This window comes from Salvelinus fontinalis, chromosome 1 (genome assembly GCF_029448725.1).
Source record: "Salvelinus fontinalis isolate EN_2023a chromosome 1, ASM2944872v1, whole genome shotgun sequence".
In the NCBI taxonomy this organism is placed as follows: domain Eukaryota; kingdom Metazoa; phylum Chordata; class Actinopteri; order Salmoniformes; family Salmonidae; genus Salvelinus; species Salvelinus fontinalis.
The window spans coordinates 79661749-79673333 of NC_074665.1; the positions used below are offsets into that span (position 1 = coordinate 79661749).

At 42.3% G+C, this 11585-nt stretch overlaps 1 protein-coding gene across 1 annotated transcript; it reads right to left on the reverse strand.

Moving 5' to 3' along the window:
- Positions 1-1217: 1217 nt before the first annotated feature.
- On the reverse strand, positions 1218-11384 carry LOC129862540 (cerebellar degeneration-related protein 2-like). Its single transcript, XM_055934311.1, has 6 exons — positions 10986-11384; positions 9210-9322; positions 6949-7097; positions 6523-6693; positions 5236-5461; positions 1218-5117 (listed from the first exon to the last, which is right to left on the reverse strand). Exons 1-6 carry the CDS (start codon positions 11065-11067, stop codon positions 4446-4448), a joined length of 1413 nt encoding a protein of 470 aa, XP_055790286.1. The 5' UTR covers positions 11068-11384; the 3' UTR covers positions 1218-4445.
- Positions 11385-11585: the final 201 nt, after the last annotated feature.

The window sequence follows — 11585 nt, forward strand, 5'->3', positions numbered from 1 at the left end:
GGTACTGCTCTCCTGCTTCTCATTCTCAGTATGTTTATCTGTGTAATCATTACAAAGAATCCTCTGGAACCTCTTCAATTCATTCTTCACAAAAGTGATGACATTGCATTCAAGCAATTGCAACAAACACTTCAAAATGACATAGAGAACTAAGTCACAACAGTCATGGAGGTAAGAATCGAGGTTTCAAAGCCATTTTCCAGCACGAGCAAATTAAGACAGCCCACCTTAAATATGGAGAAAAGGTCCATTTCATGACTTGGGGCAGACTGACCATTTGGAATTTCTGACTGCCTTCTCATATTGGTCTCTGGGAACTCTGTGTAGGAACAAGGCAAGTACCGTTGCTTAGCTTTTTTTTTCTCTGGAAATCGCACTGATTTCTTAAAATGACAACACAATACTTTTTACTCTTGTTTTGGAGGAAAGTCTCCACTCTGGAATTCTACAGGCTCTCTCTTTGACTTAAAAACAAGAAAATACAGGGTATTAAAATGTTTCCAAACCAAACTACTTACCCATTTTTAGGAGAGAATGGTCCCTGTCTAAATTCTATAGGTTCTCTCTATAGGTTCACTCTTCATGGACACACATCTGGGTACAGGTGAGTCTGGTCTCTCTAGTTGGATTTTGCTTTGATACAATAAAGAAACACTATTGATCACAAATGTATTTCCCATGATGATAAATAGTGAATGATAGGGTACTTGGGGATGTTATCAATACATAGAAAACATGCTATAAACTCAATTGAATCCAGCACAATCAAAAACACTCCTCTCACCCCATGGGTTCATCAGAGTTGTTCTCCTCAGAAATACTCATTTTGGAGGCAGGGTTTCTCTCCTCTCCTCCCCCAGAGAGACTCCTGCTATTACCAGCCTACAGTAAGCACATGAGTACAAACATGAAGACTTAAAAGTGAATGAATGGTTTACCAGAAAGTTAACCTGCAGTCATATTTCACTCCTTAAGCAAAAAGTGACACTGAAGTTCACCATTTGTTTATTTGCACCATATTTGCTTATCAAATATGGTTCAAATGGGGTGGCAGGTAGCCTAGTGGTTTGAGCGTTGGGCCAGTAACCAAAAGGCAAGATCGAATCACTGAGCTGACAAGGTAAAAATCTGTCGTTCTGCACCTGAACAAGGCAGTTTACCCACTGTTCCTAGGCTGGCGTTGTAAATAAGAATTTGTTCTTAATGGACTTGCCTAGTTAAATAAAGGAAAAAATATATTTATTTTTTTCAAGCAGTTGATTTCTTAGTGAGAAACCATATCTTGTTCACCAACAAGTTTGTCAACATTCCATTCAGTGCCATCATTAGTAAGCATAAAAAAATGACCCCATGAGGAAATGCCTTTGTATTACTCTAGTTTCCTTGAATTTACCTTAAACCACTTCTCAAGAAGACAGATTTCTACCAGTACATAAATATGGTAATATAAGTGCAAATTCAATTCTTAATAGCATTTTTAGACAGAGGATGATTGCTTTGTGTGGTTGTTTGTAAGGCCTATGCCATCAAACAATGATAAGTACTAAATCTCCAGATTCTTGTCTTACTTTGCATTTACATTAAGACTAGCCTGACCTTTAACCCTTGTATAAGGTGCCTAACCTGTGAATCAGTCACTAATATGTAGACAAAAACACTATCTCCCACCCTGCTGTGCTCTCCATTATGTCCCTGTCGCAAAGTGAGAATTGTGTCCCGGTCTTGTGATGATGATGCTCCGCCCTGTATGAACCGCGTTGTTCAGATTACATAGATAATAATAGCTACCACCTTGACAAACCACGGGACTTTGCAGTTATAATAATGGACCAATAGTGACACAGAATCCTCTGAGTTTGCATTTATCAAAGATTATACATGTACTGTATGTATTTACAGTACCACTCAAAAGGTTGGACACCTACTCATTCAAGTGTTTCTTTATTTTTACTATTTTCTACATTGTAGACTAATAGCGCAGACATCAAAACTATGAAAGAACATATATGGAATCATATAGTAACCAAAAAGTGTTCAATTAATCTAAATATATTTCAGATTTTTCAAAGTAGCCACCTTTTGCCTTGATGACAGCTTTACACACTCTTGGCATTCTCTCAACCAGCTTCACGAGGAATGCTTTTCCAACAGGGAGTTCCCACATGCTGAGCACTTGCTGGCTGCTTTTCCTTCACTCTGCGGTCCAACTCATCACAAACCATCTCAATTGGGTTGAGGTTGGGTGATTGTGGAGGCCAGATCATCTGATGCAGCACTCCATCACTCTCCTTCTTGGTCAAATAGCCTTACACAGCCTGGAGGTGTGTTGGGTCATTGTCCAGTTGAAAAACAAATGATAGGCTCACAAAGCACAAACCAGATGGGATAGTGTATCACAGCAGAATGCTGTGTTGGCCATGCTGGTTAAGTGTGCCTTGAATTCTAAATAAATCACTGACAGTGTCACCAGGAAAGCACCCCCACAACATCACACCTCCTCCTCTTCCATGCTTCATGGTGCGAACCACACATGCAGAGATCAGCCTTTCACTTTCTGTACTCTGCATCTCACAAAGACACGTAGGTTGGAACCAAAAATCTCAAATTTGGCCTCATCAGACCAAAGGACAGATTTACACTGGTCTAATGTCCATTGCTTGTTTTTCTTGGCCCAGGCAAGAAAAAGTATCTTCTTCTTATTGGTGTCCTTTAGTTGTTTATTTGCAGCAATTTGACCATGGCCTGATTCACACAGTCTCCTCTGAACAGTTCATGTTGAGATGTGTCTGTTACTTGAATTCGGTAAAGCATTTATTTGGGCTGCAATCAGAGGTGCAGTTAGCTCTAATGAATTTATCCTCTGGGTCTTCCTTTGCTGCGGCGGTCCTCATGAGAGCCAGTTTCATCATAGCGCTCAATGGTTTTTGCGACTGCACTTGAACTTTTAAGTTCTTGATGTTTTACGCATTGACTGACCTTCATGTCTTACGTAATGATGGACTGTCATTTCTCTTTGCTTATTTGAATTGTTATAATATGGACTTGATCTTTTACCAAATAGGGCTATCTTCTGTATACCACCCCTACCTTATCACAACATAACTGATTGTCTCAAACGCATTAAGGAAAGAAATTCCACAAATGAACAAGGCATACCTGTTAATTGAAACGCATTCCAGGTGACTACCTCATGAAGCTGGGTGAGAGAATGCCAAGTGTGCAAAGCTGTCATCAAGGCAAAGGGTGGCTACTTTGAAGAATCTCAAATATAAACTATATTTAGATTTGTCGCTTTTTTGGTGACTACATGATTCCATGTGTGTTATTTCATAGTTTTGATGTCTTCACTATTATTCTACACTGTAAAAAAAAATTTTTACAAATAAAGAAAAAACATCTACTCATTCAAGGGTTTAACTTTTGAGTGGTACTGTATCTAATACATTGAACAGGAATTATTAACAGCACTTCTTATACAGTACAGTGGCTAGCTACATAAAGTGTCAGAAAATAACATCCCTGTGCAAGTCTAAAGTGCATCTCATTACAATGTGATTTTACAGTGATGTCAACTAAGGGGGTGTTTATCATGATACATTAGGATAGCATGAGTTAGGCAGCAAAAACAATTAACCGGACCGTTTGACAAACCATTGGAAAAAGACTTAGTTTATGAAATGTCAACATTGTATTTGGAAAGCACACTAATATCATAGCACATAGCTGAGTTCTGGTATAGCCTCATTAGATTATATTGCTAATTACTACATCAATCATGTACATACAACTCAGTCTTCATACCAAATACTTTAGTTTTTACATTTTAGGATCATGCTAACTTTTTTGAAGACATACAGTACAAATCTGAGATGTAAATTCACATAATTTGTCTTTACTCATCACCAAGAGTAAGAAACAGTGGCGTTTTTGAGGCACAAAGATGATACAAAGTTACCGTTTTGACCATCAGGCTCAGACATTGTCACTTTAAAAGGATATTTAGCTTTTGATTGAACAGTGCATAGAGGTACCATGGAAAAGCACTAGTCCACAGAAAGTTTCCAGAGGTTCTTGGTTCCTGAGAGTAGAAGAACATTGCCCCTAGACGCTAATCTAAGGGCAACATGGCTCGGGTAGGGCTGGTTGATTGAGGCAGAATGATGTAGACTGAATGTTGGGCACAGTTCGTGCCATGCAAAAGAGCTGGTGTATCAGCTGATGTTTGTTGCCTTTCTCTGGCTGCTCCAGCATCCATAGATAGAGATGAGCCCTTAGAGATGGTAATCGATTCAGCTGCAGTTCCACCAGATACAGACACAGTACATCAGTTACCAGGCCTTACAAACAATTTGTAAGGCGCTTGCTTAATAGCTCACCTCCAACAAGAAACTGCATGTCCAGCGCAAAAGCAGAGCAATTTTTGCGTGTTTACTACGAAAGCCATACTACGCCAACTGCCAGGGCTTTCCTCTGTTCTCACTCAGGTCCTCTTTTGTTTTCTGGATGCAGGTAAATATCTGCTTGAACAGGGCCTTGTACTCAGGCTGGTGAAGTTCATCCTCCTGGCCATTCGTGTCTGTGCCTGCAGCCTTGCGAAGGGAGGCTGGGACTGGGCTTTGTGGGCAGTCGAACGGGGCTACGCTGGGTGTCTGGAGCTCCGTGTGGTTGTTCTGCTGGTTTGGGTACGGCTCCCCCTGATGGCAGAGCCGCAGCAGCGCATCATATTTTACCTGCAGGGCGCTGTACTGAGCGTCAACCTCGTTGAGGAGGGAGATCCCACGCTGCTTCACCACCTCTGAATGGCGGACGCACGAACGCTCATGGTCATGACTCTCGTCTACCTCTGACCCATCACCCCGTGGTGACCTCAGCTGCTTCTCGCTGTTGCATCTCTTCAAGACGTCACAACCTTTCGGGTTGGAAAGGTAGCTGACGTCCAACACGTCTTCCTCGCTCTCTCCATCCTCCCCCATCCCCCTCCCCTGGTTCAGGGGGAAGAAGAGGGTATTGGGCAGCATTGTCAGGCTGACCCTTGACCTCCAAGCTTTGGTGGCATGGTTGGCTCTCCACAGCTGACGAAGCTCCTCAGCCTCACACTCCAGCTCCGCTAGTCTGGCCTAGACAGAGAGGATTCAGTAATGTAACTCGTAACTACCATTTCACTACATACAGTAGGAGCAAACAGATTGCATTGGCTTAAAATTATGCTCTGTGTGAGTTGCTTCTCTTCCTCACCTGGCACCCCGCCATCATTCCCAAGCGCTGCTCCAGCACCACATTCTCATTGGCTAGCAGGTCTGCATCTCGCTCCGCCCCCTCCCTCCGAGCACGTTCATTGGCCAGCTGGGTCTGTAGAGAGCGGAGCGATTGCCGTAGCGACTCCTGCTCCTCCTCTAGCCACGAGAGGTCAGAGGGAGACCAGCGGTCATCAGATTGGTCGCCAGAGTTGTAACTCGAGTACCTGAGAGGGGTCAGAGGAAAATCTAACTTTATGTTTTTTAAGTATTGGGAATCAACTTTTGTTTCAGTCCAGACCAGCAGTTACACACCTAATTAGTCTTATTAAGTTACTGATAAATTGCCAACAAGTTATTCAAGCATGCGTTTGATGAATTGGTAGCAACATATCCTGTATCAAACAGACTAATCAGAAGTGATCTTTCGTGTAGGGCAGAGATTAGTGTCCTTACGAGTGGACTATGACCTTTGGGTGACAACTGTGACCACGTTTCAGTGAAGTCAGTAGGGAGAGAGTACTATAGTCTGCTTGGCATGTGTTTTGATCAGTGACCTACGAGCTTTGGCCTGGATTGAAGGAGGGGCCCAACCCTAACTGGATTACACAGTCTGAACTGCTATGGCCTCAGAGGGCAGGAAGAGGGCTAGAGTACTAGCAGTAGTACTAGTCTCCTTAACCAGTGTGAACGGCAAGAGAGGTAACACACAGAGACAGAGCCAAATCACACCACTAGAGCAGGGCCAAGAGGGACTTTTGGAAGTCAAAGTGGAATTGAATGAATGCCATCTAGAGTAGGGTTTAGGGCCTTAGGCCATCTAGAACAGAACTAATGGCAACTTCAGGTGGGCTAGTCTTTTCTACGCATTTTCAACAAAACGTTTTTTACCTACAGCTTAAAAACAATGAATAATGCACAAGCTATTGAGTTCTAAATGCATAAAATGTTAATCAATTTAGCATAATTTTCCATTTGATGAATCTGACCTTATTGTGCCATGTCTATTTAACCCCATGCAGACCTGACTGATCTATATAGCTTTATATTACGTCAGAAGATTAGGTGAAGGAGAGGGTATAGAGGAGAGTTCAGACAGGAAGTAACAGAGTAGCCAGACACCAGCTCCAGTAAGAGGAGAGCACAGATTCTATCTTCGACAGACCAGTGCTGGCCTACTTGTTAAAGTATGTGTCTATTCCAGCTCAAGGAACAGTACATTGTCCAGATCTAAAAATCAGTGTGTTGAGTGGGTTATGTTTGTATTTCATGAGTGCAGTGATCTCACCTCTGTGTGGGTTGCAGGTCATTCAGGCAGTACACACTCTGCGCTCCGTAGGGCCGACATGCCTCTGTAAGGGGTTTCCTATTGGGATTGGCAGGGGTGGTCTTCAGATCCTCTACCTGACATTGAAGATCCTCCATCTGGGTCTGTAGAGCTTCGATCATCTCGGTCAGCCTGAAGAGAGAGAAAATAATCCTCACATTTAGCTCTCCTCTCACCAACACATGTTGTTTTCCATTCCATCTCTAATTATCTGGAGAAAGACTGCGTCCCGATTCTCCAAACCGCAATGGATTTAGATGAATAGGATTAGCATAAGCATTGGCTGGAGGGAGTTTCCACCATTGTTAGATCCATGTGAGAAAAGTGTGCGAGAAGGGTGAAGAACTGGAACACAGCCTCAGGCTTTAAACCCAACAACAGCCTTACCCCTGGATCTTGTGCTGAGCGGCCCTGTTGTCCTGTACCAGGCGGGTGTTGCTCTGCTCCAGCTCTCTGGAAGACTGGTCAAGCTGCTCGTAGACCTTAGCATGCTGGTCATTCACATGCCTCAGGAGGTCCATCTGCTTAGTCAGGTACTGGAGAAGGAAGATGGAGTAGAAAACCAGGACTCAATATCATCACATAACCCACCTTCAACTTCACAATTTTACATTGAATCAAGATTACACCATTGTACTTGTTCAAGTCAATACGATTGGTTTTAAGCCAAGGCATACACATAATTTATTTGGTTGCTTATCAAACCATGAACGAGATCAAACTTGCAACAATCAATGACAACTACCTCCTGTCTGGGCGACTATTATTGCTTTGATAGCAACATGTCTGTACTAGCCTCTGCTGGGCCAAATTAGTATTTGTAAGAGCGCAACACCTCTGATGAGGAATATAGAACGGCACCAACACACAGTAAAGGTCAGGCTCTTTTTATTAAGACAAGTTGATTCATACTGAGGTGCTAAAGACACGAGCACAGTGGTGCTGGTATAACATAACTATCATTCTCCCTATACTCTTCTTTCCATCTATCCTGCTCTTCTCTGGCTCAACCTATTCTCAATGGAAAAGGGCAATCTTATCAGGGTAAAACAGGGAGAATGCCATAGACAATATAACAGTTCTATCTATGGAGTACGCTGTGAACCTTAAGCTCATTAAGATCCTGATCAGTCACAGAAAGCTAAACTTAAAACACCAATACTACTACACTAAATGGGAGCTGTACATTATCTTGCAATGCTACTCAGTTACAGAACAACATATTCTTTGGAATTCTGCATGTTAATCATACAATTATAAAAAAGTGGAAATTATCTTTAGTGTTTTTCCTAGAGTGAGAGAGGTCAATGTTCTAAAGGCAAGATAACGTTATAATTTACAGCATCAGGCTGTTTCTACATGCAGTCAGGTCATGAAATGGATGGCGACGTTAGAGAGATTCATTCTGTCAGTCAGCAGTTTCAAAGATGAGGGGAAGGATTTAGGAGTTGACCCTACTCAAGGAAATTAAATCCAGAGCTCATATGGAAGTGAATGGCTGCTGCTGACCATACAGGATGGTTTCACTGGTGATATAAGAGAGAAACCACAAAGACTGTGAATGTGATATTTAAATACAACATAACTGGTTAAATATTTAGATTCTCTAGCATTGAGAGGCTATTTAATCTCTAGTTGCTATAAATCACAACAATTCAATGGTGACTATGTGAGTGTGTCAAAGGTTCAAAGGTATATCCCTCCCCCCCAAAAAAGAGGACAACTGATATGGGCCATCTTTATCTTTACTGGTCCTCTGAAAGTTCACTGGACAAGGTGAAAAGCAATGAAGTATGTTGTTTTCAAAGGAGTGAGAGCCCCACTGTTCCTCTACTGTTTGATAATGGTGGTGTTGTAATCCTGTACATGGAAACACAAAAGACTTATTCCCTGGGGCTTTACAGTATCAAAAGACAAGGATTCGTATAGGGATTTTGCAGTCTTGACAAAACCATTTCAGTCAAAACGTCTGCATTATACATTTCACATTCTATTCCATGACCTTTGTGCTTCTAGGGTCATACCCTACATGGACCCATGGTAAGCAACAGGTCCAGCAGAGAGATTAAGTAATTAATCAGGATCCGACCCACTAATCTCTTCTTCAAAGGAAGTTAATGGGGTGGCAGGTAGCCTAGTGGTTAGAGCGTTGGACTAGTAACTGAAAGGTTGCAAGGTTGAATCCCTGAGCTGACATGGTAAAAATCTGTCGTTCTGCCCCTGAACAAGGCAGTTAACCCACTGTTCCTAGGCCGTCATTGAAAATAAGAATTTGTTCTTAACAGACTTGCCTAGTTCAATAAAGGTAAAATAAAATAAAAAAAATGGAAGCCTGCCTTTTGTAAATCTGGAACACTTGATTTTATTTAGGAGTTAAAGGAGCAGAAATCTGAGGTGAGTTTCTATTGTTTTCAACACGCAAGGAACACACTGATGCCTAACGGAAAGGCCTCAGGTTTGCCAACTAGTGCTTGATTACCTGAATACTGTGTGCTACTGCTGGGCTGGAACAAAAGCCTGCAAACACTACAATAGCTCTCCGAAAGTGCCTTTAGCTGCAGTTAGGGACTGTGTCCACATACTTCTGATTGGTCAAACCGAGTTATCGTTACCCTGGTAGTTACAGCTTGACTGGGTAAAACCATTACCTCTATCTCCTGTAGCTGTTCCTGATTGGTGGAGTACATCTGCTGATGACCCTGCTCCAGCTCTCTGTTCCTGTCCAGCAGGGTCTTCCCCAGCTCAGCAGCCAGGTGGAGGTCTGCATGGGAGGAAAGAGAGATCACAGAAGAGGCTCTATAAATAACTTATCAAATGAAAGGTTGGGCAAAGATGAAGCCATTAGTGTGACAAGACCTGGCAGAGACATCTAGTGCATCTATGGCTGTGTCTGTGCATGTGCCTCAATTCTCAATGGCATGTGGGTAAATCGATCTTGCAGACATCCTACCTGCATTTGTGTGTCAAATACATGTTACTTGTGCTGCCCTTGATTTACAGTAGTTTGCTTACAATGGAACATGATCCCAAAAGGGATAAATCAAGCGCACCTCAAATATATTTGAGATATGTAAGCTATTTGACCCAAGTCAGGACATTTACAATCAGAAAGGTACAAAATAAATCTACCTTAATCACTGTGGCCTAATTCATGCGTTGTGAAATGGTCTCTCATTTACAGGATGTGTGCCGGGGAGTTTCTCTCTAAGCATGAAATATAAACTGAATATCTTCTAATCTAGAGAGCACCACTATATATTTCCCGATTTCCTTTCCTTAGATTTATATTCCAGAATTAATTTAAAAAATGGTCAATAAAAGATCTTGAACTAGGAAAATTAGTGGAACAAAACCTTATTATATGCAGAGTAATCTCTGCAGCATGCGTAAAAAAGAGACTGCCCACATCTGCGTTTCAGCGGGAAGGGAAAGCTACTATAGGTTGAATCTAGCTGCCTTGAAAACCGGATGCATCAGGTTGCTTGCAACTCCGCTAAGGGTGTGTTAACCATAGATGATAGAGGACTCATCTTTGGATCTGTGCCATTATAGTGCCTGTGACAGCGCCATTGAGGCAATCTTCATTTTGAAGTAGTCAATTTACTTCACGATTGGCTGATCCCTCCTGATGACCCAGTGGTCCATCTCCAACAGGGTCACCAGGAGGGATCTGTCAATGAAGTTGGAAGTCCCAACCAGTTGACTACATTAAAATGGTGGAAGCCCTCAATGGTGCTGCCCATTCAAATATGGCATTTTGGCCACTAGATACCTTTATCATTCTCTATCGCGGTAACCTAGAAGTAAAATCTCGCATAATTTGGTCAACTGCGCAATTAACTCCCTTGGTATACGGTCAGTGCTATACGGAATCATTGGGATGTCCCTACCCTAAACCATTTAACATTTCAACTGCAATAGGGTAGGGACGTCCCAAGGGTCCGCGATAGCACGTACCCTTGGTCTACATGCAGAATCTGCCCACGGGAGATTACATGCAGAGAAGACCATTGAAAAATCTGTAGAAAATTTAAGACAAAGGATGCATTGTTTAAAATGGTTGGTTACATCCGTGGCAGTGGAATGGTAGCCTCGGGTGTTCCAATTCTGCTTGAGATAACCTTGAAATATTTGGTTGAAGTCCGACCGTGTTTTCTGTCGCAGTACAGTAGGCTAGAGTTAAACCTACCAATGTGTCCTGTAAAATGCATTCGTTAGTGACACCTGCACCTGCCCTATGAAAAAAGGGGTGCACCAGGCGCTCATTGATTCCACACCTGCTAGAAAATAATTTATTAGCCTAACGCTGCCGGAGTGTCAAATTGTGGTCACTGCCAGGTTGTAGCTGTCATTTGATACGCACAGCACAAGTGAGCCCGCGCTTTCACAGTCTCGGTCATCATGGATAGAATAATAATATTTACCATGCTCAAGGTCCTGGTTGTCATACCAAGGTTCTTCCTCCTTTATTTCGAATTCTTCAACCTCAATCATATCTTTAAGCATCTTCGGTCACAATGACTCACCGACATCAATAGCTTTCACTGGAATAGGGGGCTATTTTCGCGGAAAATGCATTAATCTGCCTTTGAGGTGTTCAATTTGCAACAAAGAATACACCAAGTGCGTTTCCCCTCATCAGCTGGCGCTGTCCAAAGCCGATGTCTACTCACCGGCTACAACTACAATATTATGAAACTGCTTAACCATCCCACAGCACATATTACCACCCGGTGTGGTGAAAGGTGAAACATCTCTCTTTTGGAACATGACGATACGAGCGTTTGTTTCAAAGAAAGCTCCGTAAACCACGCCTTAGTGGGCAGAGCTAGGCATGTTAAACTGGGACACGTTTAAATAGGGAGAAAAGCCTCTCATTTTAAAATGTGTCCACGGTGGTTCTGTATTGCCTAGTTATGCTAATATATTTGAGACCAGTGTATTACAGTTAATTTTCGTCTTTGACTCAATAAGTAAAATATATTTGATTAGTAAACAGGGAAAAAACAACGAGTCCCAGACAG